At 37.7% G+C, this 27,987-nt stretch overlaps 1 protein-coding gene across 4 annotated transcripts in view; it reads right to left on the reverse strand.

The window, feature by feature from the left end:
• The window catches only part of LOC146518007 (metabotropic glutamate receptor 4-like), a 197,185-nt gene that overhangs the window by 72,674 nt on the left and 96,524 nt on the right, over window positions 1-27,987 (reverse strand). For all 4 annotated transcript variants that reach the window (XR_014873973.1, XM_085158659.1, XM_085158661.1 and 1 more), the window contains exon 3: window positions 20,316-20,532. Coding sequence is in view for 3 of the 4 variants with exons in the window: in XM_085158659.1 (XP_085014785.1) it covers window positions 20,316-20,532 (217 nt within the window). In the remaining variant the exon portion in view is untranslated. The remainder of the gene's footprint in view (window positions 1-20,315; window positions 20,533-27,987) is intronic.

Consider the following 27,987-nt stretch of genomic DNA (forward strand, 5'->3'; position numbering starts at 1 on the left):
ACAAACGCATGTTGGCAACTCCTTTACCCCAACGAGAAGAGCGCTTTAAAGTGATTGTGCCAGCAACAAAAGGGCACCTTTTACATTAAGAGTTTAACGTAGACAGTCTCTGAGAATTTTCTGGGTTATCCTGGATTACCAGCTCTGTGAGGGACGCTATTCAGGTCGCCAGTGATTACACTCAGACAGCCAGACTATTTTGATTTGTAGCCATGCTTGCAATGTTGTCTTAGGGATTGTAGGGTGGTCTAAAGGGTCAGTCAGTCAATCTAAAACTTGACACTTGTACTGACATATAATAAGATATGTGGAGATCTATGGCTAGTATTTTTTTCTCTGATCTCAGATAATGAATCCTAATCAGTAGCTTTGTCATTCACTGGTTTTGTACTCAACTTTGAAGTTTTTTAAAGGAAAGATGTCCAACATATGAACTTGAAACAGTGGATGAGGCTCAGCAGTGAATCTCAACCCTAATGGACAGTGTTGGACATCATTGCACCCACATCCCAAACAAACTAACTTTATTAAAAACAACAAACAGACAAACACTATTCAGAATTGCTATGTGATTTTAAAATGGGAAACTATGGCGATTGACACACAGTCTCAAGTGGCACCAAGAGGAACTGCAGTTTTTGCACAGTGGCTCATGATTTTTCTCCTGGCCACCAAATTTATACTGGATACTGAATACTAAAAGAAATTGTTTTGCTTTTTTTCTGAGCAGATCGGAGGTCAGATAAACACAAAGCAGTATTTTTTTCCTCACAGCTCAGATGTGTAAAATTAATAGCCAAATGTTCAGCACTGGAAATAAGTATTACTCCTAAAATCCAATTTTAGGGCTGTTTTCAACTGAAGAACATCTTGGTCAGCTGAAATAATCCCCCCTCTTTAGCCAAATTGATTGCAGAGTTCACCCCACCTTCCTTTCTATTGCTGTTTTTTGTTGTTGTTATTGTTGTTGTTGTTGTTGTTTGTTTGTTTGTTTTAGATCAGCAATTAAAAAAGAGTATTTGCAGCACATGGAGATACTTTTACCCTGGTTCTCTTGAGCTGAAATAATATGAAACTTGGAGTGGAACAGCAGCTGACCTGCTCATTTGTTTCCAAATTTAACAAAATAGACACAGCTGGTCACCTTTGCACACGAATTATGAAGGCATAAAACCCATCAGTAATCTTACTGAAAGAGAGATGGTGGTACTATTTTCTCTGTGTGCAAGTAACTTGGCTTAATAATGTACAACTCACTGTGCTTATCTGTGTCTTTCATGTGGATGAGTCAGCATGGCAGAGTATGATATTCTACTAAAATAAACAAAGACAGAACTTGTTTACATTCCTTGGATGTCCTCGTTACGTGTCAGCTTGTCCTCCAACGAACAATTACAGAGCATTTCTTAGTTATTCATGATTAAAGGACAGCCTCAAAGTCATTTTACTTTTCAATTGTTTTTGATAAATAGCTGCTGTACACACAGATCTTAAGAGAGAACGTTAAAACAAAGAAGTCTGTGTTGTCGCTCAAACAGAAATAAATAAATAAATAAACAAACAAACAAATAAATCCCCGAACAGGATTTTAGGATTCAGTGTTTTGTGTGCAGAAAGGAAAAATATTTCACGCACACTGTGATGTTGTTAAGTGCTCAGCTGCACCAAACCAATTTTGCATCAAAGTAGTAAGATGAAAAGAATTCAAAGCGACAGTGATATAATTTTCACTGAAATCTCATGCTGCAACCTTTTCTCTGCATTCCTGATTCTGCACAATTCAGAAATGTTTTCTTCTGACAAAATGTCAATAAATATGTTTAATATAAATTGTGTTATACACAAATGAACGCAGCAGTCTTTATCCTTTATAAAGCCCGACCTTCAGTTCATTATAATTAATCATCTGAAAAGTGTTTGTACTAGTTTTGTGCTGACATCCTTTTTATTATTAATTAACTACAAAACATGTTTTGCATATTTTATTCTTTTGCATGGTCACAAGAGGGTTTTTTCTTTTTTGAAAGCATAACAACACTTTGCAGTGAGTCTGAAAACATGGTCCCTCAACATTTAGCAATACTTTGTGTGCACGTGTGTGTGTGTGTGTATGTGTGTGTACTTTTCATGAATATATTCACCATAAGAACATGTACAGGTTCACATTTAAGACAAATGCATTCATAAAAATAAATATATTGTTTCAAATATGCACTGATGAGGCAAAAAAAAAACAACCTTAGGACCACTCGCAGGTGGTATTCAATAAGCAATAATTATCTTATAAGAATGACACATCAATGTCTTTGATACATCAGACATTAAGTGGACAGTCATCTCTCGCCTGTGTTGGATGCCAGGGATGACAAGGTGTTGGGGTATAAAAAGATCTGCTGTAAATGTGTGAAAAACATAAGTATCCATCTTCAGAGGTCTTGTAGAGCTCATGCCGTGATGGCTCTGTTGTGTACTATGTGAGTATAAAGTCACTTTACCATCTGCAATGGCCCCACGTGCTGTGATCCAAACACACCTTCATAGTTTCACAAGCAAATTTCTGTGTGAATGTGCATTTTATTGTATAAATTTGTTTTCCTACAAGTTGTAATTGAATGAGCATGTCTCTATAGTCTGTATTTACAGCATTATTGCTTGTCTAAAATGCTGCTCTTCTCTTTTTTTCTGCACTGTAGGGTTTTCCTTGGGAATTCTTTTATCTGAATCCAGGGCCTAATGATGCCAAGGATGTTGTACAGATTTCAAAGTCGTTCAAAGGCTGATTCATGATTTTGGCCGGCATAAATAAACTCATTTGACTTCAGGTATGCAGACCTTCACACATTTGCACACGGGAGCTGTCCAATACCTCCACACTGCATCTTTGCTGAATCAACTACACAAGCGCTGGAATGGCTTTATGGCACGCCAGCCGCTTTATATTCATTTTACTATAATGTTACACTTGCCTTACCTACAGGGCTAAAGAACCTGGCTTCAGTGCCTTGCTCAGGCACATGCTGACAGTAGTTAAAAAGTCAATCAAGCCCCCTACAGCCTCTTCTAGCTCAAGTAGGTCTTCGAACTGGGAAACTTTCTGCTAGCCAGATCCGTTAACCTTGAGGCTACTGCTGTACCTCACTTGATTAATTTATTTATTTCTTTTGCACTTCACATCAGCAACTGCCCTCAGCAAGAGACATCTCACTCATTCCTTACAGGCAAAATTGCACTAATTTCTTATGCTATAAACAATGTGAATAAAGTTAGATAATGATGAGACCTTAATTTGCTGGGGGCCTCGGGGTTCCCTACTGGAAGATTTTTTTTTTTAATGTTTTCCTAAAGTCATGGCATATCAACCACTCAGGCAGCCCAGTTTATTTTCATTTGTGTTTAGTATGCATAAATTTGCAAATATAAATATTATGACTGAAGGGGATTAGTGGATGAGCATTGTATTCAAAGATAACTTGGATTAACTAACGAGCAAAACAGATTTTAAGAGGCTTTGTTAAAAACTGGGAATTAAATATGTGCAATGTCTTCCTAAATATTGGTTAAACTGACTAATTTATGAAGCCAGCATTGCTCTTTGGACATAACATGCACAATGCCATCCTCCTTAAAAATGTAATTCTTTTAGTACACTTTACCATTCCATTCATTTATCCATTTACAAATTGTTTTGCATGTTCTCCACACAAACTAACTTGACAGCAACTGAAAAAGAAGTGGGAATTGCCCTTTATAAACAACAACAACAACAGATTTCGTCTTCACATGCAGAGACAACGATTCCACTTCCACACGGAGATCTGACTATTTCACGCCGGCTCTATCTTTCAAGCCTTGTCAAGAATTCTGTGGAGAATTCACAGACGAGTGCACACATTGTTCATCTCACAGTCGTACAATAAAAGGACACTTGATGGAAAAATACAGGCCAAACATAAAATGAATAACATATGACTCCAATTATGCCAAATAACGTGAATGAAAGCAGGTTCTTCTGCTATGAAAGATATGTGAATCAAAGAGCCACAGTTTTACTTTATCATGTTATCTGCCGTTTTTAATTAAAGTCTTTGCCTTGTGTGCTTTGTCAAATGATTGGAGTGACAGTGTTAGTGCACTAAATGAATACACTTTTAAAGACTTCTTTTAGGCTGCTAGATATATTCTTGCATCATTTTTCTGCTGCAGGTACAGCAGATTTACTGGAGTCTCAGACAAGCGAATGCCTTGCACTGCAGCAAGAAGATGACTGTAAAAGAAAGAAGCAGGAGGATCACTCCTAGATCTCTGCTCTGCTATTCATGTCAGTACACTTCAGAGCTTTCGGTTCAAATATGGTAATCTTAGATGTGGTTAGCCGGCCTGTGGAGGAGACTTTGTCAAGCAGGGCTACGATTTCAAGTCTCTGGGTCAGTGCAGTGGGAGCTCTATTAAAGTGGGCTAATCCTACGGGCATAGTAACGTACCTTAAGGCAAGTGCCACGCTCTAATCTGTGCAGAGACAGAAGAGCTGATAACTTTCTACATTCTTTCCATTTTTCTTGTCCTTTGAAATTCATACATTATTCTAATATGGGTTTATGCCATTGCTTTTACTCAGGGTCATATAGATTTAACTACACTGTTTAAATACATTTTTAATCACATCTCTTCTTCTATATTAATAATAAATCCCTCTAATATTTTTTGCCTCTGAACTCTAAAATAGCAGACCTATTGTCTTTTTTTTTTATTTTATTCATCCATTACCAGCGCTGAGCAGTTTTATTTGACAGCAGGAAAAATGGATTTGTTCATTTTCTTTACACCGGCATATTTGACTGAACATACTCCCTATTCTTTAGAGCTGCCACATCCTGTACAAACAATTCATCTGCCATGAAAAGCACCATGTGTTTTTCTTTGCTGTCTGATGTCGTAGATGACAAGTTTGGTAGACTGAGCAGGAAAGCTTTTTACTGAGGGGGAAATTTCCTGACTACCACCAAGATAGGATACACCTATTGGTGGAAACACTCGTTGCTTTATGGCTGTATCCAGTGGGACTGATGCATTTGTCAGTCACAAAACAGGAAAACATACCTTTTAAAATGCAAGAAAGAAAACTGCATTGAGCTGCAGCCAGTAGGCGAGTGAAAGAAAGTAAATTAAACTACGCCATGCACAATCACTTTTGCCTGCCTTTAGACTTTGACCCATTCTGAATCATTTGTATATCTTGGCAGCTTGGTCTCATAATTGATGCCATTCATTACATGATTGGGGGGGGGGGGGGGGGGTTTGATGAGGTGAGTGGAGGTAACCAGACCATTGCTGAGAGCAACTTACACTGTGATGATTGATAGGAAGCCAGCTGCATAAACACTGACGTGCTGGTTGCCCAAATGCAAGTCAGTGTTATTCTCTTTCCCAGCTAGGGGCAAAGCCATTAATAAACCCTGCAAATGATGATAGCTGTTGTATTGATTCTAGTTTGCACTCTCTACTCCACCAGCCCGTCTCTTTTTCAATACTTTGCCTCAGTAAACACAGGCATCAGAACTGTTGACCTGGGTTGTCTCTGCCATTGATCACCCTGCTGATGTTGGGACACCACATTCTCTGTTTGCATGGTAGCTCAATTTATTCACAAAGCTTGCAGATGGCACAAAATGGATCGATACAACAGGAAAAATGGAAGGATGAGATTAAAACTCCTAAATGTTTTCCTGACAAATGAGGTAATATCAATCCTTGCTCCTCTGCAACAGATTAACCTGTATTTTCCAAGAAATCAAGACTGTGGTATTTTACCAAAAAGAAACCTGGAGGGAAATGCTGCACTGTGCCTTATGATCACAGTATAGCGTTTGTTTGTTTACCAAAAAAAAAACAAAACAGTAAGGACTAAACAGCTTTAGTTTGATCACTTCCTCATCAGGCTGACAATAGAACAAATGCATAATGAATTTGTAGAGTCGCAGCAGTTCCCTCACTCCTAGCTGATCAAACAAATGCTTCTCTCTCATTCTGCAAACACTTCCCTTTTTCCACCCTTCAAATCCGCTCCTACTTTCTCTCACCCACACGTCACTCCCTTCTTCTTCCTTTCCCCCTCTCAACTAACTGCCTTGTCATATCTAATGGAAATGACACGCCCTGAGACGAAGTGACATTATGTCAAAAATTTATCCTGCGATTACTGCCAGGCTAAATCACTCTTGCTTTATTTCTCATTCTGAATTAAAATAGGAACACTCTCACAGAGACACCATAACTTCAATGAGGCTCCAGTGTAATGTCTTCAATAACACTTCGTAGCCAATGTCTTCCACTATTTCAGTTTTGCTGAGAAAGTTCAAAGCCTCTGTGCCTCTTAAGTGAGTTTGCAGCCTGTTGAAGAAAAAGAGCAAAATTGTGTTAAACTTTTAGATGCCAACAAAGGGTGTCGGTTTTTTTCTACTTCAATGAAATGGCTGCCTCCTCTCACACTTGCTTTTATAGAATTACCTCAAGCTCCTGCAGTTTGTCCTGGTGATTTATGGGCAATTTTGCATTTTGAGGAAGCTGTGAAAAGTCCCTTTTTTAAGTCTAGGTTACTTTAGTTCTCTCTGGGTGACAAATATAGGCAAAATATTCCAAATTTCGAAATGCTCGGTAGGGCAAAAATGCCAGCCATATTAATGTGTTACCATCTTAAACCCATGATGTGTTTATAACCCCAAAGATGATGGTTTCAAACCACATGATTCGGGGAAAACCCATACCTAGAATATATTAATGCAATACCTTTTTTCAGCTGTTGTCACAAAATCGAATGCTTCTGGTCAGAAATAACTATAATTCCTCGAATGTTCCCTTCAATCAGTTCTAGATGTTTTGCCTTGCCCAGACATTTTCCTGATTTCATCAGGGCTAATGGGACAATTGGAATCCTATTTGTGTCTCACTGCGCTGCCTATTACCTTATGGAAATCCTGCTCAAAATACAGCATCACTTATTTCTTTACGCTAAATCAAATTCAGTTTCCACCATCAAGGTTATTTCAGCATGCTGTGTATGGAGATTGCTTGTGCCTAACAGTCAGTGGTTGGTTCATGCCAATGTTTTCCTATCACATGAGGTACCAAAGCCTCTATTCATCCCCCTCCCCCTTGTGACAATGGTACCCCTGACTCGCTAGCACAAGGGTGCTTTTCTCATTTATTCAAAATTGACCTTTCAAGGTCTTTGTGCAGAGATGAAATGTTGTTTAATCCCCCAGCAGATGAAGAATACAATTTCAAGAACTTGTTAGAGTTTTAAGATCACAGTAAACAGTGCAAAACAACACCATTTTGACAGAAACAGGACAAAATATTGTTTTCGCTGCTTAAAGGGACCAATGGCTCACTTAGCAGCTGAGCATGCATCAGCGAGTTACTCACGGCAATATTACTTTTCACTGTCTTTAATTATTAAATATAAATATAGGTCACACAAAGGATTATTTACACCCAAATGGCAAACTAAAATGTTAGGTTTGGTTTTATATGAATTATGCAGCACAATCATTATTTAAATCTGCGTGGCTAAAAAGAAAATACAGAATGTATAGCTATATATTTGTTGTGGATGAAAGATGGAATCAATCAGTTCCAAGCATATTTTAATTAATGACCCTTAAAGGTCATCCCAATCTCTAGAGAGCAAAGGTGCATCTGTCTTACATCTTTTCACCTTTACAGTGAAGTGCATTACAGAACTCTGTTCTAATGATATGGTAAATAAAAAAAAAACTTTGACATCATCTAGATTGCTGTGCGTCCCGTAGTTGCACAGCCATCACAATGTTTCAACACTATTGTCAATTTAGAAAGAATGTTGCAACTATGCAAGTTAGCCAGAGCAGTAATTAGCTCTCAGGGGAGCCAGAAAAAGACCACAGCAACAATATTATCTTGTTTAACATCACTTCACCCTGCTAGAATGCATCCTCAGGCACAGCCTCCAACTTCAGAAAAAGGCTCAGACTCTTATCTGACCTATACATGCTTTCTATTTGTAAAGATTTTATATATGCAACTTTACTATATCATGAACCACATCTAGCTATAAAAGAAGCCATTTTTAACATTAATATAAACAGTTTGGTCCTGTTAACTCCTTCATGTATTAGCTAGTTACCTCATGCATAGCAGAAAAGCTAGTTTGCCTCCTTGCTGAATTGTATCAGCAAAGCCATTCTTCCAGAATCAGTGTCGGTGGACAATTACAGGTTCATCCAAAGCACTATGGGACAGTTCTATGGATTTAAAAGCTCACTGCCTTAAAGCAGGATTTCTTCATTTACTCCTCTGGCTCAAAAAAAAAAGTCTGATTGTATAGAAATTGCACTTGTCAGTCTCCAGTTTCAAATCTTATTTAATGAAAAACAATGTCTGTTTTCTAAATTATAGCCCTGTGCAGAGGAAAAAAAAGATAATAAAATGATGTAGGTTTTAATGGAGGTCTAACTTGTGATGGATAATTCACAAGAGTATGAGCATGTGGACACTTCATAACCAGGGCTTACACATCAATGTGAGGAAATCAGGACTGGATGATATCTTTAATATACAGTCTATACTCTATTGCCTGACAGGAAGAACTACAGCAAGAAGGGAGTGTGTCGTAATTAAAATACCACTTGCACTCGCTCTATCTGGAAAACTGCTTTGTCTTGTAACACAATGCATCATTGCTGATGACCTCATAACACTCTTAACTAACAAGACCTAACGGTGACAAATGTTTCAACAATCACACTCTGTCTACATACGATTCAACCACCAAGCCTTTTCTTTCCACAAAAAAACAGCTCACTGATTTACACCAAAGAACACACAATACTGTAACATAAACAGAACAGGTTCACGGTTTTCATCTAAAGCTTCTGTTTTCGTGTGAGGATGTTTATCAGGATGAAGATTCAAGCTAGATGAGAAGCTGACTAAACAACGTCTTCCACCGGCTCGTTAGGAAGAAACCTGAAAGAACAATAGTTCTGAAGGAAACTGTACTGGCAGGTGTATCTGTGTTTCTTTGTCATACAAGGCTGTGTAAGAAAGTTTGCAGAGTTGTGAAGCAAAGTCTGATCAAACACAGATACTATAAAGACACATAAAATGATTTTGTCATTTCTGAGGTCATGAAAGCCTCTTCTGCTATGCTGTTGTTAAGTGAGATGTTAAGATGTCAGCGTCGATAAATAGACGCAACTGGCAAAGACACAACATCCATTAATTGACTTCCTTCCCGCAAACTGTGCTGAGATGCACCTTGACCGCCTTCTGTTTATTTTAGATTTGTGTAATTATATTATTCTCGTCTCTCCCTAAGCTAAATTTTATTGCTGCTGTAATGAGCACATTTCCCCAAAGGGATCAATAACTCTCAAGTCAAACTAATCTAAAGACACTGCTCTACTGTGCCACTGGCTGCATGCGCCCAGTAATCTAGATGCCAAGTGTGCCAACCAGCAACTATATAAAAACAACACATATATAAAATGGAGAGAAAGTAAAAATGAAATGAATTAACCTTAGGCTAATAAAATCATAAAATACATCTTTCCTTATAGGAACCACATATAAATTAATTAACAATAACCATTGCTCTCACAGAAATAGTGCAGCTTAGATAAGACAAAACTACAGGAAATAAAAAGTTGTATTTCCTGTAAACGTGCGAATAGGACAAACAATCAAGTTTGGAGTCAGTACACTAATTCTCAGGATTTGTCTGTGTTTTGTCTGGTACAATGTTGGGTTGGTTGCCTGGCATATAAAAGGCAATGTAATGCATTTATTACACAAATATTTTCACATGGTTTTGTGTGAAATCATGAAATTACTCTGTAAGCTCTTGTATTTGTACAGAAACACTGCATACTCATTCGTCCATGAGTTCACTGGAAAATGTCCAAAGCTCTTTGTTGTACAGACAATGCATGCGTGTATTAGGCATTAGTGTAATCTAACTCTGTGTTTGGGGGACTGTATGTGTTTGAGTGAGTGCCAGAGAAAACTTGTGGTACCAGGTTTGATCACACTGCAATACCACTGAGGAGATGTTGGCTAAGGAGTGCAGCAATGCACACATGAATTGAAATAAAGTAACAGGGTTCATTATACAAAATTATGTATTTGTTTACATTATTTATGATATCCAATATTTATGCTTTGAGGAAAATGACCTCTGGTGGCTCAACAGCTTTGAACTAGTGTCTGCACAGTAAACAGTTTTGTGAAATGCAAGTTCTTTTCCTAATTTTAACTCAGTTGTTTTTTTCTCAGTGTTTGCTGAAACATAACCAAACCACGAGTTAGAACGAGTCAGTAAAAGAAAGGGTTCAAGTAAATAAACTGGAGTCCAGTCTCTCAATGAACAGTAAAATGTGTCCATGTCACTTTCATTCCACCTAATGTGACCTTTGTCTGACCTTTAAAAGCATTTGTTACAGGAATACTTAGATGGGTCGTTTCAGGCGGTACTGTAGCAACAAATGATTTAGTTGAAGGACCTGTTGTTTTTTTGTACATTACTCTTCATACTTTACTCTCTGAATAATAATAATGGATTGCATTTATATAGCGCCCCTCAAAGCGCTTTACAATTCCACTATTCATTCTCTCTCACATTCATACACTGGTGGAGGCAAGCTACAGTTGTAGCCACAGCAGCCCTGGGGCAGACTGACAGAGGCGAGGCTGCCATATTGCGCCATCGGCCCCTCTGGCCAACACCAGTAGGCGGTAGGTGAAGTGTCTTGCCCAAGGACACAACGACCGAGACTGTCCGAGCCTGGGCTCGAACCGGCAACCTTCCGATTACAAGACGAACACCCAATCACAAATGTCACAGGTCTTATAAGAGACAGACATGATTTTTACCTAATCTTTGAAAAGAGGAGTTCTGTGCCCTTAGTGTGTCTAGAGAGATGCTGAGTCATTACATTCCTTCAAGTGAAGCTCCTCTATTAAGTGAACTCTGAGTGACCTCTGTAACCTAACCTAAGGAAAAAAAATCTCCATAGTCACATCCATAGGATCCAATTAGTGCAACTGCATACAACATCACTATCTTAATGAGCTTCTTAATGGCAGTTTTTAATCAAAGTGGGAATTCAAATATGTTCATTATTTTTACATTTAGTAATGTTTTTATCAATGTTGTTGCCAATACTCACCTCTTGTTTTTCTAAATGGGCTGAGCAATTAGTACATTTTAGAAATCATCTCTGGGTTTGACACTGTTCAGTTAAATGCTAATGCAAACCACTACATAAGCAAATAAATATAGCTGTGTAAAAAAATAATTCCACCCTGATTAAAGCTAAAACGATTATATTTTAGTTGAAATCATTTTTATGTTACAATTTTTTGATGATCATTTTTTTTTATGATTTTTTGCTTAATTTGGTTCATGCGTTGACCGGGGTAAAGAGCACCAGGGAAAGTAAGGAAACTGGCATCTTTTAATAAAACTATTGGACAACATTACTGGTTTTTGTGAACGCCAAAAATAGATGTAGATAAATATTTTCTACTTCTTAATTAGGCACATCTGTTCAATTGCTTTTTAACACAGGTTGTGGGGAATATGTTCTTGGCTCCTTTGTACCTGTAACTGAACATTGTTCAAATGTGATGGCTAACCTGTATATTGTTGATGACCATGTTCCTTTAACACCACAATGTACCCATCTTTTGATGGATGTTTCCAGGAAGGTAACATGCCATGTCACAAAGCTCACATCATCTCAAACTGGTTTCTTGAACATGACAATGAGTTCATTGTACTCAATGACTTTCAAAGTCTCTAGATCTCAACCCAATAGAGCACTTTTTGGATGTGATGGAACATTAAAGCAATTTAGAAGTGTCTAATCAATATTTGCAATGTTAGTGCATTTTTCTCGCACAGTAAGAACTAAATTTAGCAACTTTGGTAACATTTGAAGTTTTAAAATCTTTTTACATTTTTTAATTTAAATATGAGCCTTCAAAAATTGAAACACGGCATGATTGCACAGCAGTGACCAACATATCAAACATGGTTGATTATTGTGTATTTACCATCTATGTATATGTATGTATTTTTTGTCACTTTAAACTAAGGTAAGACTGCAACACAAGATATCATGTTGCTTCAGAAACTGTCATGGAATCGTTACACTACTGTAATGTAATGTGTAAGCCTATTCTAATGACGATAGTATGAAGCCATTAGAAAGTGCTTAGTGGAAGCTGAGAAAATCTTATCCCCCTGACAAAAGTGCTATTGATATGTTCTTATGAAAAGGAGCTGTCTGGATTATCTGCAGAATTGTAATCCAGATTAGTTGCCTGAGCTGTCTAATTTAAGTTATTGTCTTATGTTGCGTAATTGAAATCTGTCTTCTTCTCACAAGTTTGGAATGATGGTCTTAAATAAGTAGACAGACAAATTTAAGTCTCTTTGAAAGCTAAAATCGGTTATATGTCCACCCTTTGTCTAGCTTTATCCAGAATTTTTCATGTACATAGTTATTAGGAAAAGCCATTAGGGTTGTTTTTTAATCCTTCTTGTACACCGACCTGATTATTTCCTGTTGCTGGGTGCAATGCTAAAGCTATTGAATGTCACTTAAATGTCATTCTGTATTTTTCTGACAACCAAACAGACTGCCAACTAGAAGCAAATTTGATGCTCATAGTTTTAAGTCAGTAACCTCATTTTATTGTTTTTGGTGTCCATGTAATTATTCATATACTAACTAAATTCACACAACAGCCTCTTTTGTGGCCAATTTGTGCCACATCCCCCGGGTAGTTCAGGCTAAAATAAACTCTATCCCCCATAACCTCCCCCACACCCTAATCCGTTGCTTTTTTCCCCCTGCACTTTTGATTGAATCTGCACCACGTATTTCTCCATTTTTGTCTTTGTTTTAAATATGTGTTAATGTACATTGGCATTATAAAGTACAAGCTGCCACAGAAGAAGCAGAAAGGGAATGATGTCACATGAAATCATTTGGTCAGCTAACATTTCTATAGGGTATTACTTAAGATCGAAGTTCAAATAGCACTTGGCTAAGGAAATTGGCTTTTATAGTGTCTTTGCATTAAGAGCAATACGTAACCATTACGTCCCTGTCAGAGAGGGAGAAAAGATGGAGAAAGAACTGCTAGAGAAGATGAGTGATGATTATTTAGCCTTTCGTTTTGCCTAATTAAGCAATGACAAGTAATTGTTCAAACAAATTGCAAGAGGACATATCTGAGGCACTCGGGGGTCATTTGCGTTATGTCAAATAATAAATAAAGACATAACTGGCTGACACATCACACACGGGTGTGAACTAGAGATTAAAAGGCCATACAGATAGAAACAGGGACATCGCTGTGTGTGCTGTGATCTCGTCCCTGGGTGACTGTGGTCATTTAGAATGCAGATGTTCACAAGTCTGTTTGTTGCTCTGGGTGGAGCCGTGCTTCTATCTTATCCTGTTACACAGTCTACAATACTTTCCAATTTCTTTACCTTGCAGCTTTCATGATATTCTTCAAAGAATGCATCAAATATTTATAAAGCAGTAAGAAGAAAGCGTGATCTAGCTTATTCCCCTATGCCATAAAACTCCATTGTTGTTACACTATTGCGTTGAGTGGTGCATTACTGCATTACGATAAACACAAGCCCTATGCATCTTAAGGCTTGCTTTAATGCACAAACTTATTATCAAAATTCAGTACTAGTGCACCACATATGGTACTGTGCAAAAATCTTGAGTCACCCCATATCTCTTCATATTTTGCTTAGTTTGTACATTTCTTCTCAGCATGAAAATCAATATTTGGAATGAGCATCTTTATTCTATAAAACAACCTGAACTCTCTTAGGCAAGCTTCCTTGTAATTTCTTTAAGCAATGTGATGGCAATTTTTTAATGATTCTGGCCTTCCGTGTGTTAAGCTGATGATGAAAAGTTCTGACTGTATTGTGTGACAATGGTGGGTAGATAACATGTGCTTGGATGAGTCCAGCACAAGGACTAGAATGAAAATGAATGAAGAAGCTGCCAATATCCAAAGGACTTTGAAAGACCTTCGAAAACCCTGGAGAACTATTTTTCAAGACCACTTTGAAAATTGCAAAAAAGTCTGGGTACTCCAAAGCAAAATATAAGGAAAGGCAGCTCAAGATGTTTTCACAGTGCTGCATGTATTAATCTTTAAATAATACTGTAACTCAGACCTGCAAAGTTGTGCACAAACACCCAGTTGGTGTTTTAATATTTTCATGGGATTTGTTATTTATGACATAAATATAAAGCCTCACCAACCTTAATATTTAAATGTGAACTGCTTTTAACCTGAAAGATCATTTCAGTAAGAATCAGTTAATAAAACATAATTATGCATTTTCCCCATGTGTTGAGTTCGTACTTTGTTTTTCGCTCACTAGGCATAACAATCAGCCCATTCTAAAATTGTCTGTTCCCTGGATCTACAAATAAACCACCCAGGAGCAATGCAGAGTTGTTTGTGCTCCCCTTTTCTTCTTCTTCATTTTACATTCTCCACATGGGCTTATTCAGCCCAACTCTGTGGCTAACACTTGTAATCCTCATCACATGGGGGTAGCAGTTACTCCATTAGCAGGGTTTCTTATGTTGATGTCAGCCAGGCCATTGGTTTGCAAGGGAAATCTTGTTAGGGTTCTTATTGACATTGTGTTTCATTAACTTGATTAATGACATCTATTGGGGCATGCTCCATAGTAATCAACGTCTCTGCAGAGAAGGGCAGTCTTCAGCCAGAGATGAGCTTCTACTGCCCAGAACTGACTGGTCTTTCTGTCTCCTGTTTGTTTCCTAAAGTCTGCACTCGGAAAGAATCGTACATTCATAAATACGAAAGTAGTAAGCAATAAAAGACCATTAAGTAGACCCCGGATGACCATTAGGAAGTTTCCATTTCAGAAACTATGTGCGTTTCATAAAATAGGTCCTTTGAAATTGAAGAATAAAGCATACGGTGGCTGCATCAGCTCCACGTAAGATGTTCCAAATTATCTGGTGGTATTAGAACTTACTATGTCCTCATTGTACTGCTCTTTGCTTTGATGTCTTTAGTAATTTAATATAACATATTCACTGCCAGCAGAGAAGACCTCTGCTAGAATGTAGCAGTAAAATACAAGGTGAAAAAGGGGATTTTTCCAACATTAGGCGTAACTAATACACATATTAAAATTTAGTATGGCAGAAAAAAAATATTTATGTCAATTGCTGTTTGACAAAAATACCAGGTTGTCTTACTACTTCCACCAGCATACTTTTTGTCTGTCCTGTCCACAATCCGCTGTGCCATTTACAACTAAGCAACTAAGTGCATCAAAAGTTCAACATTACGATGAAGTAGTGAGTCCCAAATGTATACATCCTCCGTGCAGTATTACATAGTTTAAAAGGGCATAGTGAAGGTAAAAATAAAAAGTATGTGATTTGGAAAGCTTTCTTTTTTTAAACAAAACAAGTGACTGCTTTTTGTGTCCATGTATCATACCACAGCTCTTACAATCATCCCTTCAGGGTGGGTCACATCCTGGGTACTATATGGGAGATGAGAAGCTTCTCATCTCAGACACTACACAGAAATAAACACTGAAGGCCACTGATTCCCAGCTCGAGGCACTTTTTGCAAGAGAAGAGGGATACAAAAGCAGAGATCAAAAAACCCCACCTGGAATTCATATTTACCTTTCATCATCTGCTTTTTACCCACATTGTACTCAGTCTTATTTGCTGGCTCTCTTAAGGGAAAGCTGTTCTGGTGAAGCCAGAGCATGTGGCTCCTGGGCTGCCAGGGCTGCTGCTATGGGAGCTGAGTCAGATAATTTGCCCGTTCAGGTTATTTTCTTTATTCAGCTCATGACAGTGGTACATGGCAAAGTAGGAGAACAAGTGCAGCAATGAATTAGCAGAATACTTCAAATCCACAGTCACAGGGATTTGCTCACATAATAATGTGAAAGCACACAGTTTAAATTAAGAGCTCAAACTAAATTGTAGCAGCTAATATCTATGATTTTTGTGAGTAATTTATATAGATTAGTGTGTTTAAAGAGATATGTACTGAGCTTGAACAAACCCCAAAAGAATTTGTGTTGATAATACAGTTAAAGTCGGATCCATTTTATTGTAGATAAAAAAAATAACTAAACATATTATAATAATGCTATTTATCTAAAACAAAATAGCCTTAACGTTTTGACAGTGAAACTTATGAAATGCTTATGAATGTTCTTTAATATAACAAAGAAATGAAAAAATATTTTTAAAAAGAAATATAGTCTATGAAAACCAAAATTTTTGCTGCTGCCAAAAACATTTGGCCATGACTATAGTTCAACATCACTTTTTAGTTTGTTTAATTCTGAATCCTCTACTTTAACTTTATGGCCTTCTCCATTTTGTACGGTGGCCCCTAGAGACAAAGCACGTACAAACTCCAAAACACTTGCAAACTCCAAAACACATGCAAACTCCAAAACACTTGCAAACTCCAAAACACATGCAAACGCCAAAACACTTGCAAACTCCAAAACACATGCAAACTCCAAAACACATGCAAACTCCAAAACACATGCAAACTCCAAAACACTTGCAAACTCCAAAACACATGCAAACGCCAAAACACTTGCAAACTCCAAAACACATGCAAACTCCAAAACACATGCAAACTCCAAAACACATGCAAACTCCAAAACACTTGCAAACTCCAAAACACATGCAAACCCCAAAGCACATGCAAATTCCAAAACACAACGGAAGTGCTCCAGGACGCTAGGGGCAGTGTTGAGCTCGATTTGCAAAATAAACGGCAAGTTTGTCTGTATGGGACGGTCTAGTCTCTGTCGCGCTTCCCAGGTTGCCTAGCAACCATGATACTAACCGCTGGAAACGTGTCATACAACTTTGTTTGACAGAAATGAAGGAAAACATATTTTGTTCATTTGTTTGTTTGTTTCTACAAGAGCTTTGTGTGATTTGATAAGTATCTGAGGTTGAGACCACAGGACAGTAAAACATGATTTTTGGGCTTCATTTCTGTACTGAACAGTCATTTAAGATTAGTTAGTAAATAACAATTAGCTAATGTTGTTCATGAGACTAAAGTCATATCACTTTGGTAATGTAAATATAATATGGCCAATATTATAGTTATTATATTAATCATTATTAGCTATTACAGCAGTGAACATGAACTCTGTGTCAAATACTGAGCCACAGTACAGATTCAAGTTGCAGTTATTTATAGGTCTTATCACCTTAAATCTTCACTCAAAGACAAGTATCTTTGACAGTGCATATATAGGTGTATCATATATAAGAGAGAAATGTTGTTCCTTCAGTATGTTGGCATTACTAAATTTGGCTCATTGCTTACATACGTGTGTAAAAAGAAATTATATGAGCTGTGATAACTGTTTCTGATAAAATGAAGAGTAGACTGATATATTGAATATTCCTTTATTGGGTGAGAAAATCAGACCATGTCATAACTGCTTTAAGTCATACAGAATAGATATCAGAGCCTTAAACAGGCTGACTTCTGCTAAATGGGTCAAACTGGGCAGAAAGTATACAAACACATAGCATCATTATAGAATATGATGTAACACTATAGATCAACTTACCTCAGAATATATAAAGCATATAAACAATTACAGCAATATGATGCAACAAACACAGCACTGCTACTAATCCAAAATACTCAAAGCTTCATAGAACTGAAACAAACATTTATTTTTAGGTCCATTCAGCTGCTGATACATACTTTAGGTTTCTGAATATTAAACTTGTTTCTTCCTTTCATAGTGTGTAACTTGAAGGCCCTGAGTACTTTCTCCCACACTGCAAACACTGGAATGATAAAATTATTTGAACATTACCTAATAAGACTGATTCAGGACAGACAATTAGTTATGTTAAACTTTCCTAGCAGTCCTTCACAAACAGGGAACAGTCTGTCTATTCTCTCCATCTGTCAGCTGCTGCTGGCTCTTCCTCCTCCTCTTCCTCACACACTGCTGAGTCCTGGTGGATCATCAGGGGTGCAAAGCCTCACAGATGATGTGCAGCAGTGAGTCCCTCAGTCTGTCCTCACTCTGGACACTTGCAGTTGTCACACATGGAAATCAAATGCGTGATAAGCTGCAGGATTCAAACACAAATGTAACTTATAAATACATGTTCATACTTTTATTACACAATCAGAGAGAAAGAAAAAGAGAGAGAGTGCAGGACAGACAGACAGGTGACAGCCTCAGGTGTATACACTGCTACAAAACAGCACAAAAGAAGGAGGACTGTGTTATTACGAAACAAGAAGAGTTCCCAGATGGTACAGTGGACACGTGTGTGACTCCTGTGATTAAAGCACCTTTCTTTCAGCTTAACGAGTGAACCGTCAGCTCGTTCAAACACACGTTAAAGTCCGTTTGGCTCTACACCACCGAACAGTGGCAGCAATATAACATAGCTAACATTAACAGTGCAGTGAATCCTGCTTGTGCCGTGATATTCAGGACTGCAAACCGAGCAGCATCACTGACTTTCAGCCTGTTGTGTTTGTGGATATATGACTGACTTTAATTATCCATAAAATCATCACATTCTCTGTAAGATTAAAGTCAACTATTGAACGGCGTATATTTTGGAGTAAAGGCTTTAAAACCAAGTTAGTACAAACATCGCTAATGTCACATAACTTTCCCGACATGTGGCCAACAGTAATGTTTTAATGTTCTTCATTATAAAAAACATTTGCGCATAAATAAGTGACATAATATTCAGTACTTACTTCTGAAAGTTTACTCTTGGCGGCTCCGCTTCAGCCGTTTTTTTCGGCAAAATTATCCACACCACAGGCGAGCTATGAAATCTGGGATATGTTGGGCCATGAAGGCTACAGCGACCCATTCTTAAAATTCAGGGAAATTAAGGACGCATTTGAGGGCCGCATTTCGAGCAGCCTTTGAATTGGGACAGCCTTCGTCGAGTCGCTGTGACGTAATCGGCCTTAAAATGTGGACTTTAAGGCTGCAGACCCCAAATCCGGTCATTGGTACATCCTGGCTTGTGTAGTTACTAGGTAACAAAAGCTCAACACTGCCCCTAGCGTCCTGGAGCACTTCCGTTGTGTTTTGGAATTTGCATGTGCTTTGGGGTTTACAAGTGTTTTGGAGTTTGCATGTGTTTTGGAGTTTGCATGTGTTTTGGAGTTTGCAAGTGTTTTGGAGTTTGCATGTGTTTTGGAGTTTGCAAGTGTTTTGGAGTTTGCAAGTGTTTTGGAGTTTGCAAGTGTTTTGGAGTTTGCAAGTGTTTTGGAGTTTGCAAGTGTTTTGGAGTTTGCATGTGTTTTGGAGTTTGCAAGTGTTTTGGAGTTTGCAAGTGTTTTGGAGTTTGCAAGTGTTTTGGAGTTTGTACGTGCTTTGTCTCTAGGGGCCACCGTAATTTTGGTATGTTAGAAGCCAAAAGTGACAAAAGGGTGGACTGCGAAATAGACCGGATGGGCATAACATGGCCACATATTTAAGTAATTGCATTAAAAATGTTCCAAAAGGCAGCCAACATAAATGAAACTTAACCTTGTGGCCTAAAACATTTTACTAAGAAACTGACACCCTGTGAAGTTCTCACATATGGAGAAATAAGCTCTTTGTATTAAGCTGTACCTATACTTTTTAAGGTAAGCCATTTTACATTGGACTCTATAAGGAATAAAATGCTGTTGAAGACAGCCTCAAGTGGTCATTCCAGGAACTACAGTTACCTTACAATGTAAAGCACCTTGAGGCAGCTGTTGATGTGATTTGGTGCTATATAAATAAAATGGAATTGAATTAAAAATCTGTGTGGGTATGAAACATTTTACAGAGTTGTTTGGCTTTAATAAACTTTAGTGTAGATTAGGTGTATAGTCTAGATGTTAATTAGCAACTTCTACATATGACTGATATTGTCTCTATAGCATCACTCTTGTAAAACTGAATGATGCTTCAAAGCCATTCATATCATAATTATATGCATGGTAACAACAAACAGATGTACTCTGTGGTATTCACGTAGACCTCTGCATATGCAAGTTCTGGGATGAAATCTAACATTTGACCTCAGTGGCTGACTTTTGCTAGCGGTGTCACTGAGATATATCATTCATCAGTGCAGCAAGCTCAAATAGGTGACACCTTCCCACATTGGTGTGCAAGTTATGCAGTAATGATGTACAAGGCCAAGTGTACTCACCATCCTCCCGAGACTTCTGAATGAAAGCATCGACGCCGCTCTCTCCATAGTTCCCCTCTGAGGCCACTGTGGAAACATAGTTCCAGCGCATATACTTCACAATATCTACCATGGCCTGGGCCTGGTAGGTATCAGGAGGCACCACTCGGGAGAAGAAGTCATAGCGGGTGTTGTCACTTAGCTCTGGAGCTGTGGAGGCATAGCTCACCTGGGGTATCTGCACAAAAAGAAATAATAATAAAATAAGCTTGAAGGAGCTTCTAGTCAAAGGAGTTGTGGGATTGAAGTGAACAGTATCAAGGCAAAGCAATGCACACTTACTTGTGTGTGCTTTTCAACTACAAGGGAATTAACGTGCTTTACATAAGACATAAAAGGCATTAGTACAAGATATAAAAGAAGCTCAAAGCTATACAGTAATAGCAGACACAGATAGGATTTAAAAAGAGTACAATAAAAAAAACACAATAAAAGTAAGTGACATATTTAAAGAACAAACAATTTAATTTAATAAAGGGCATTTGCCCTAGAGTTTATAGACAGGTTTATTGTACATAAAAACTGAATACTGCTTATCCACTTTTAGTTTTGACTAAGGGACAGTAAACAGACCTTCAGCAGAACAGGAATATATTGTAGCCTGAACCATTCAGTGCTAAGTAGAATCATTTCACGGCCACTCATTTAAAACGAGGAATCGATACAAATGTGTGAAAACTGAAGTTTATCAGCCACTTGATCTTGGTCTCAATGTATCAGCAATGTTCTGAATATGTTGAGGTAACTTTCTAGATATAGTAGTCTGGCATAAATCATTTTGTTTGTCATGCATTCTTATGATAGTAGCCCGATTTTGTGAATGTCTTCATGTAGCGATTGAAATTGAAACACCAATACACCATTTTTTTTCCATTACCAATTGGAGCTGAGATTCAAGTTATTCGATTTGAGCTATTTCTCTTTAGACAGTTATCAAACAACACCCCTGCTGATCCATTTATAATACCCAGCATCACTACTCCCTTATGCTACCGTAGGCTGGCCAGTATATAAATTGAGATCACGAGTATGTCACACATTTCAGCATGGGTCACTTGCTGGTATATTTGTGTACCACAGAATGTCCATGCTTGGCTCTAGCTTCTACAGCTAAGCATGATAGAAAATGATATAAAAATAAATAACTGAAGTATTGTACATGGGTACAGTGTATAAGGTTTTATAAGCATTAGATGTGCAAGATGCTACTTTTGCTCCTCCAACTCGATCAAAGATGTCACTGATGTGTGCACCAAGAAAAACAATACACATAAAAATAAATAAATAAAACATATAGGTGAGCTAAAGCAAGAAGCTTGTCTTGAGTGACCATGATTTTATATAAGACTTACTCTTAGCTGGTGTTGTGTTTCTCAACACAAGAGACTGTTTTCAGGGATTTCACCATGTCAGTTGTTGTGATAGATAAACTGTGTTTGTGTAAATGGAATTTTTCATCCCTATGGGTCACACTGAACAAAACAGAGAGACGGCAGAGGTGTTTCCTGGTAATGATACACAGTGTGCCTTTTTGATGAGGATCTGCCGTCATGTTTTTGTGTCTCTGAACAAAATGAGGAGAAGGTGCACTCAGTGAAACATGAGCCTAATGAAAACAGCACTGTTTCCCTCCAGATACTTCTTTGCCACATGCAGCATTTCATTATCACTGACAAACCTGTAGGCGCACGCACACACAGATAACCCTTGAAATGAAAACATCTGACTTAAAGGCAATGTCCTCCCAACATGATGAACACCAGAGTGGCCTAACGCCCTTCTTTACATTACAGTATATCAATAAAAACGAAGAACTTGTCTCCACTCACCAGTGGCTGCAGATCAACCTTGGCATTGTAAATACAAATACATATTCGACAAACAAAAAACAAACAAACAAAAAAAAACATAGGTACAGCATGTTCATGGGTAGTTAGTAAGAAAAATCTGAAAGGTGAAACTAGTAAGTATGCATTATGATTTATGTTTGAAAATGCCTTTGCTATTGGGATAGTATGTGCCATGCATCCCTTGCCTTGAAATGCAATCATGCAAAACTGGTCAGCCAGGAATCAACCTGTTAAACTTCCAATTAGTAGATGACTTGTTCTATCTCCTGGGCAGGTCCTCTATTAAGTTCAGTCAAAATTTTGTAAAAACTTCACACGCTGAACTAAACTAAAGATAAATCCTTTGGGAGCTAAAAATTGAAACAGTTCATCAACCTGCTTACCTGCATCACATCATAATCAGAACACATCGTGACCTCTATGACAATTAGCTTTGGTGTTTTTGTTCTCTTTTCTGCTTTAATTATACTACTATGACAATTAGCTGATGTTGCACTGTTTCATTTTAGATTTTCCTTTATTTCCTAATTTATTTGTGTTCATGTTTCAGGTTGGATAATGAGTGAAACATGGTAGAGGCAATATCACCTTCTTGAATCCTTCTCAACAGCAGAAAAACAAAAACTGGTCAGAAGTGGGGGGAATAAAAATGCAACCAACTACATTGCAACAGCAAACAAAAAGAAGGTAAGATAACTGTGCAGTGGCTTTAGGGGAAGTCATGACTATTTGTGAATGGTCTGGCCAAAGTATAAACTTTAACTTCACAGAACATCTGTAGGGAGACCTGAAGACAGCAGTTCTCTGAAGCTTTCACAGGCTCTGCCAGGAGGAATGGGATAAACTGTCCAAATCCAGGTTTGCAAAGCCTGTAGAGACTTACCCAAGCAGACTGCTAGTGTAAGCTGTAACTGCTGCAACGCTGGTTACTTTTATCATGGGTTCTTAAGTCTGAACTGACAGAGAAGGGAAAAAATCCAATATTATAGACTTAAAATTGTTAAAACAATACTGAATACTTTCTAAAGCGATGGCATGTGTACATTTTTGTACTGCAAAATTAAAAAAAACACAAAAACTTTGAATATGTGACGCTCATCTGAAGCCAAATCTGAGGTGAACAGGGTTGGTTTCTTTTAAGCTATCAAAAGAAACACAGCAGGCCAAAAATAAATGTTGGTACATGGCGTTTGTTTGTGGTCTTTTCAGTCCCATCTACAGCAGCCTTATCCATGCATGTCTAAGACAGATGGAGAAAAAATAGAAACCCTCTGAACCAGTAACATGAACCTGCACTAAATCAAAAACATCAAGGGTTTGTTCAAATTATATCGACAAAATACATCCTGGGTGGCCTGCTGAATATGAGAAAGCTCATAAGTATGCACATCACGATGAATGGATTAAGATCTAAAGAATCTCATTATTTACCTTGCATCTGAAATGAACAAAGGTGCATTTTAGGTGCATTGTTATTTGAAGGAGGAAATAAATCACAAGTGAATAAGCATACTTGCTGCTTGGCATGTGACGTTCTCAGCTTTGACACCCAACGTGTTCTCTCCTGAGAACTCTGCAGAGTGCAAAGCCGTTTAATTGTTGTGACTATTAACTGGTACATCCAGAGACCAGAAATAGCAGATCTCTGTCACACCACGTCACTCTGACAATCTGTCAGTTTCTGTTTTACTGGCTTGTTGCTTGTCGCTAACAAAGATGTGTAAAGGTTTTCATCTTAACCAGGATTTTTTAACAATTTCCGTTCTTAACCTGAACTTGCGCTCTTAGCATTAAGCACCTGAGTTTGTGAAAGCAGTGGGAAAACTAGCTGTGAATGTGATAGAACTTAATGATTTCAGTGTGATTCACATCCCAGCGACACATGGTAATCTGACTATAAAAAGAAAGTCTGCCTGCAGAAACTGCACTTACTATTGAGTTGAATGTCAGTCCTCTAGAATTCATTGCAAAACAAAAAACACATGACATAGTATGTAAATAACAATTTTAGGCTTAGATATTTAGTTGGACTACACTTGCAGATAGGCATCTTATCCTAAATTACTTGATTTAGAATTTAGACTCTTACCTATTTAGGTCAAGACTTTGGATAGCAACATTTTCAAACATCCTAACATTACCTCAGATCCTAAGTGCTACGCTAAAATTATAATCTGGCAGAGAAAATTGGTGTTTCCTCCCTTTATGTTTTCCAGCATCATTTAAGACCTTTTAGTGACTGTGTGGTGCCATATTTATCTCAACTGTTTGCTTTGTTGAGCATCCTGTTGAGATGAGGAGCAACTTAATGATGATAATATTGGGACCCGAGGTGTAGGTGCAGTATTTTTCTGAGCAAATGATGCTGGCATGCAAAGTAGCTGACTATATTTGCATCTGTAATTCAGACACCTGACAGATCCTTGCAACCCGCAGTGTGGCCCAAATGCAGAGCATCTGTTTCAATCACGCTGCATATGGAAAAAATAGATGGAAAGACATAGTTTAGCTGTACTACTTGGCATTCTAATTTTCTATCTGAAGAATGCTGACTTTCAACATTGCATGAGCTCAATTTTTGTGATCTATGGTATGAATGCAGACATATAATAGACTACAAAGTCAATAGCATAATTAATCTAGTAGAAAATAAGTATTTTTCACATTACATATCATTTATAAAAAAAAAAAAAAATTGAAATAGCAACATTTTGATCATCAGTTCCAGATACACTGTGGAGTTTTTTGCTGTGGTACCATTATGGAGTACTTCAATTTGACTTCTGTTTGAGTTTAGTTTATCTTGTTCCTACACATAATAATGATGTGATACACAGTCCTGACAATGATTTTAGATTATTCCACAGAACAGCTTTAGCAGCAGTGGTAGGGCATCAAGATGTGCAGTAATGTGTAACTAAAGGCAGAGGAAAAGATCTAGCTGGTAAACATAGGTATATTTTTTTGAAGAAGATTTTAAATGTAAAAACTGAAAAATGAAAAGAAAAATGCTCTCCAAATGTCTAATGTTTGAGGCCTCAGGGATACACACTATGCATTTTGCAGTGTATCACTGCCTATAAATATTTAGTTACAAACTAAATCTTTTTAGTCTAGACTACTACAGTCAACAGAAGATTGTTTTTTTCTATATGTTCTAATTTAAATTTGGTAGTAACTCTTTCTTCAGGGATTTTGAATATATGCCTCACATGCCTATGTGGTAAGCTGGAGGTAGGAAGTGCTCCAGGAAAAGCAGCACAGAACAGAACAAGTATCAGTGACAATGTGACACTATTTAGATCAAGAGATCAGGTGGAAGGAATTGAGTAATTAAAAAACATTTTTTTGCTTTTAAGGCATTTACTCATTTGTGACATTTGTAACGACATATTGTGTACTTTGTCTTTTGGTTCCTCATGACAGACATACAGCTCTCCATAGCAGGATTGTTGCAAAATGAAACAACGTTCAATTCCTCATGTGATTAGCTGATATTTTTCAGTACATTTACAAAACTTGTGTTAAGCAACATAATGAAGATTGAACAGTTCTAGTGTTAACGTAAACTTAAACACTCATAATAATTGCACGCCTGAAAAGACTGAACACTTCGAAGTCTGCTTTTGTACTCGACGAACAGTGGGCTCCACCATTGTTTCGCTCTTTGTCAGAGAAAGCAAAGCTTGCAGTGCAACAACTCCCCACTCTTACACAGCAGGAGCTTTGTGTGTTGACTGCAGCACAGCAAAGGCTGGAATATACCTAAGTGTCAGTGGGTAAAACAGCAGTGTGCTCACTACATTCAGGCAGAGATAATGCCTGCAGTTTTCTGCTTCAGCTTCATGCAGATTAAATTTACACAAAATTACAACATCTAATTTGCATTGTTTAACTATGAAATGGCCACTTAGTATGGGACTAGAATGTGAAGAAAAACAATATCTTTAATGCTTTGATTTGCATGCTGAAATCCGCACAGATCCAGACAATTGTGTAACTGCTTCAGTGGCGTAGCTCCTTAATTCAATTTAGGGCCAGAAAAGAAATTTGGACTTGGACAGCGGCTGCAAACATAAAGAGGACTCAGTTAAATTTTCAGTGAGGGATGTGGGTCAACTCTTTGAGTCAAACGCACCACTTCAGTATCCAGGCTTTCTCCGTAATTGCTATCAGCTGCTGTTGACACTGAGGGGAGATTAAAGTTTCACTTTGTTACTGTCAGGGTAAGTGGAGCAGCAAATAGCTGAGCCTTCTGAATAGAAAACCAATTCCTGTATAATGAAATAACAAAACATATTCTCACCGCTGAGGGAATGAACAACAACGTAGCATGGGATACAACAGGGATATTTGGCTATGATTCAGACTGATGCATTAGTATATAAAGGGACAGAATATTAGTGGGAATTATTTCATTATCGCCATTATTTTCTTAGACTTGCTTATTCTGATACACTGTCTAGCTATAATGGGTTTAATTGAGCCAAAATGGTAAACTGTGACTCCAAATAATGCTACTTAATTTCAGCCGTGCAGTGTCACCGTACTGTCAAATGTTCAGTCCCAAGAGACTGGTGATAAAAACTCAGAGCATGCTTTAGACCTTTTCATAATATTTCCATCTCTCAGATTTGACCTTTAATATTTTGACATTCGACTGAATTGAGAGAAGCCAAAGCCAATAACACCGAGCTCATCCTGCTTTGTCTTCCACAGGGACTGACATCACCATGCTTCAATCATGCAGATCACTCTGGGGAGCCCAAGTCTCTCTGCTGCCTACCTCAGCTTTAGTCAAGTTATGGTGGCTTCTCAAAAAGAATTTGTGAACTGAGACGAACGTGTTGGTGATGTGACTGTTTCAGGTGAGGCAGTAGTTTCAAGATGTTTGTCCTCAAACATCAAAAAAAGTCTTGCCTAAAAGAAAAAAATTAGTTCATGCATTTTTTTTCTTGTAGGCAAGTCTATTCTTGTTAATTATTAGCCTACTGTCTCAGAAAAGCCTTCGGTTTAGTTCACTTCAGCACTAACGGGGACGAGTAAGAGATCATATCTCCCCATATCACTGGCTCCATGTTAAATCCAGAAATTAATTCAAAATCCTTTATTTCATATACAAAATTCTGAATTAGCAGGCCCCATTATATGCTTAAGAAGACCATATTATCCCAATAGAGCACTTTGTTCTCAAAGGCCAGGCTTACTTGTGGTATAATAGCCGAGGGCTTGCTCACAGGGGATGAAGTGAGATTCTCTAATGCTGTGTGATCTTTAATAACATAAAGCACTAGAAAGACATGACTATTACTGTGAAATGGCACTAAATGAAATCAACAAAATTCAGTTGAACTGGGAAAAAAATACTATGTTCCAAAGATGCCAAAAATACAGTAAAACTGGTTTCATTTATGAAATGCTGTCCAGCAAGTTTGATTATATAAACCAAATGTTGCACTTTCATGTTTAGTATTAGCTGATAAAGTTTGATGATTTGTGATAACGGCAGCCAGTTTTGATTTTTTTGTATCTTTCCTTGTGCTGGAATGGTATACAGTTGGTAGAAGCAGTGAAAATGGATGCTTAATGACTGAGTAACTGTTTACACAGTGAAACAGTTATAATTTTAAACACCGTAATGAAATATGTAAAACAGTCTTACCAAATTTCCATAAAAATTGCAAGGGCTCCTAGCTGTGAAAGAGGTTTGGTTTTGCTGCACACATGATTTTAATGTAGAACTGAAAATGCAATGCTCAAACATATACAGCATTATTCAATCT

This window comes from Neolamprologus multifasciatus, chromosome 5, assembly GCF_963576455.1.
Source record: "Neolamprologus multifasciatus chromosome 5, fNeoMul1.2, whole genome shotgun sequence".
Lineage (NCBI taxonomy): Eukaryota > Metazoa > Chordata > Actinopteri > Cichliformes > Cichlidae > Neolamprologus > Neolamprologus multifasciatus.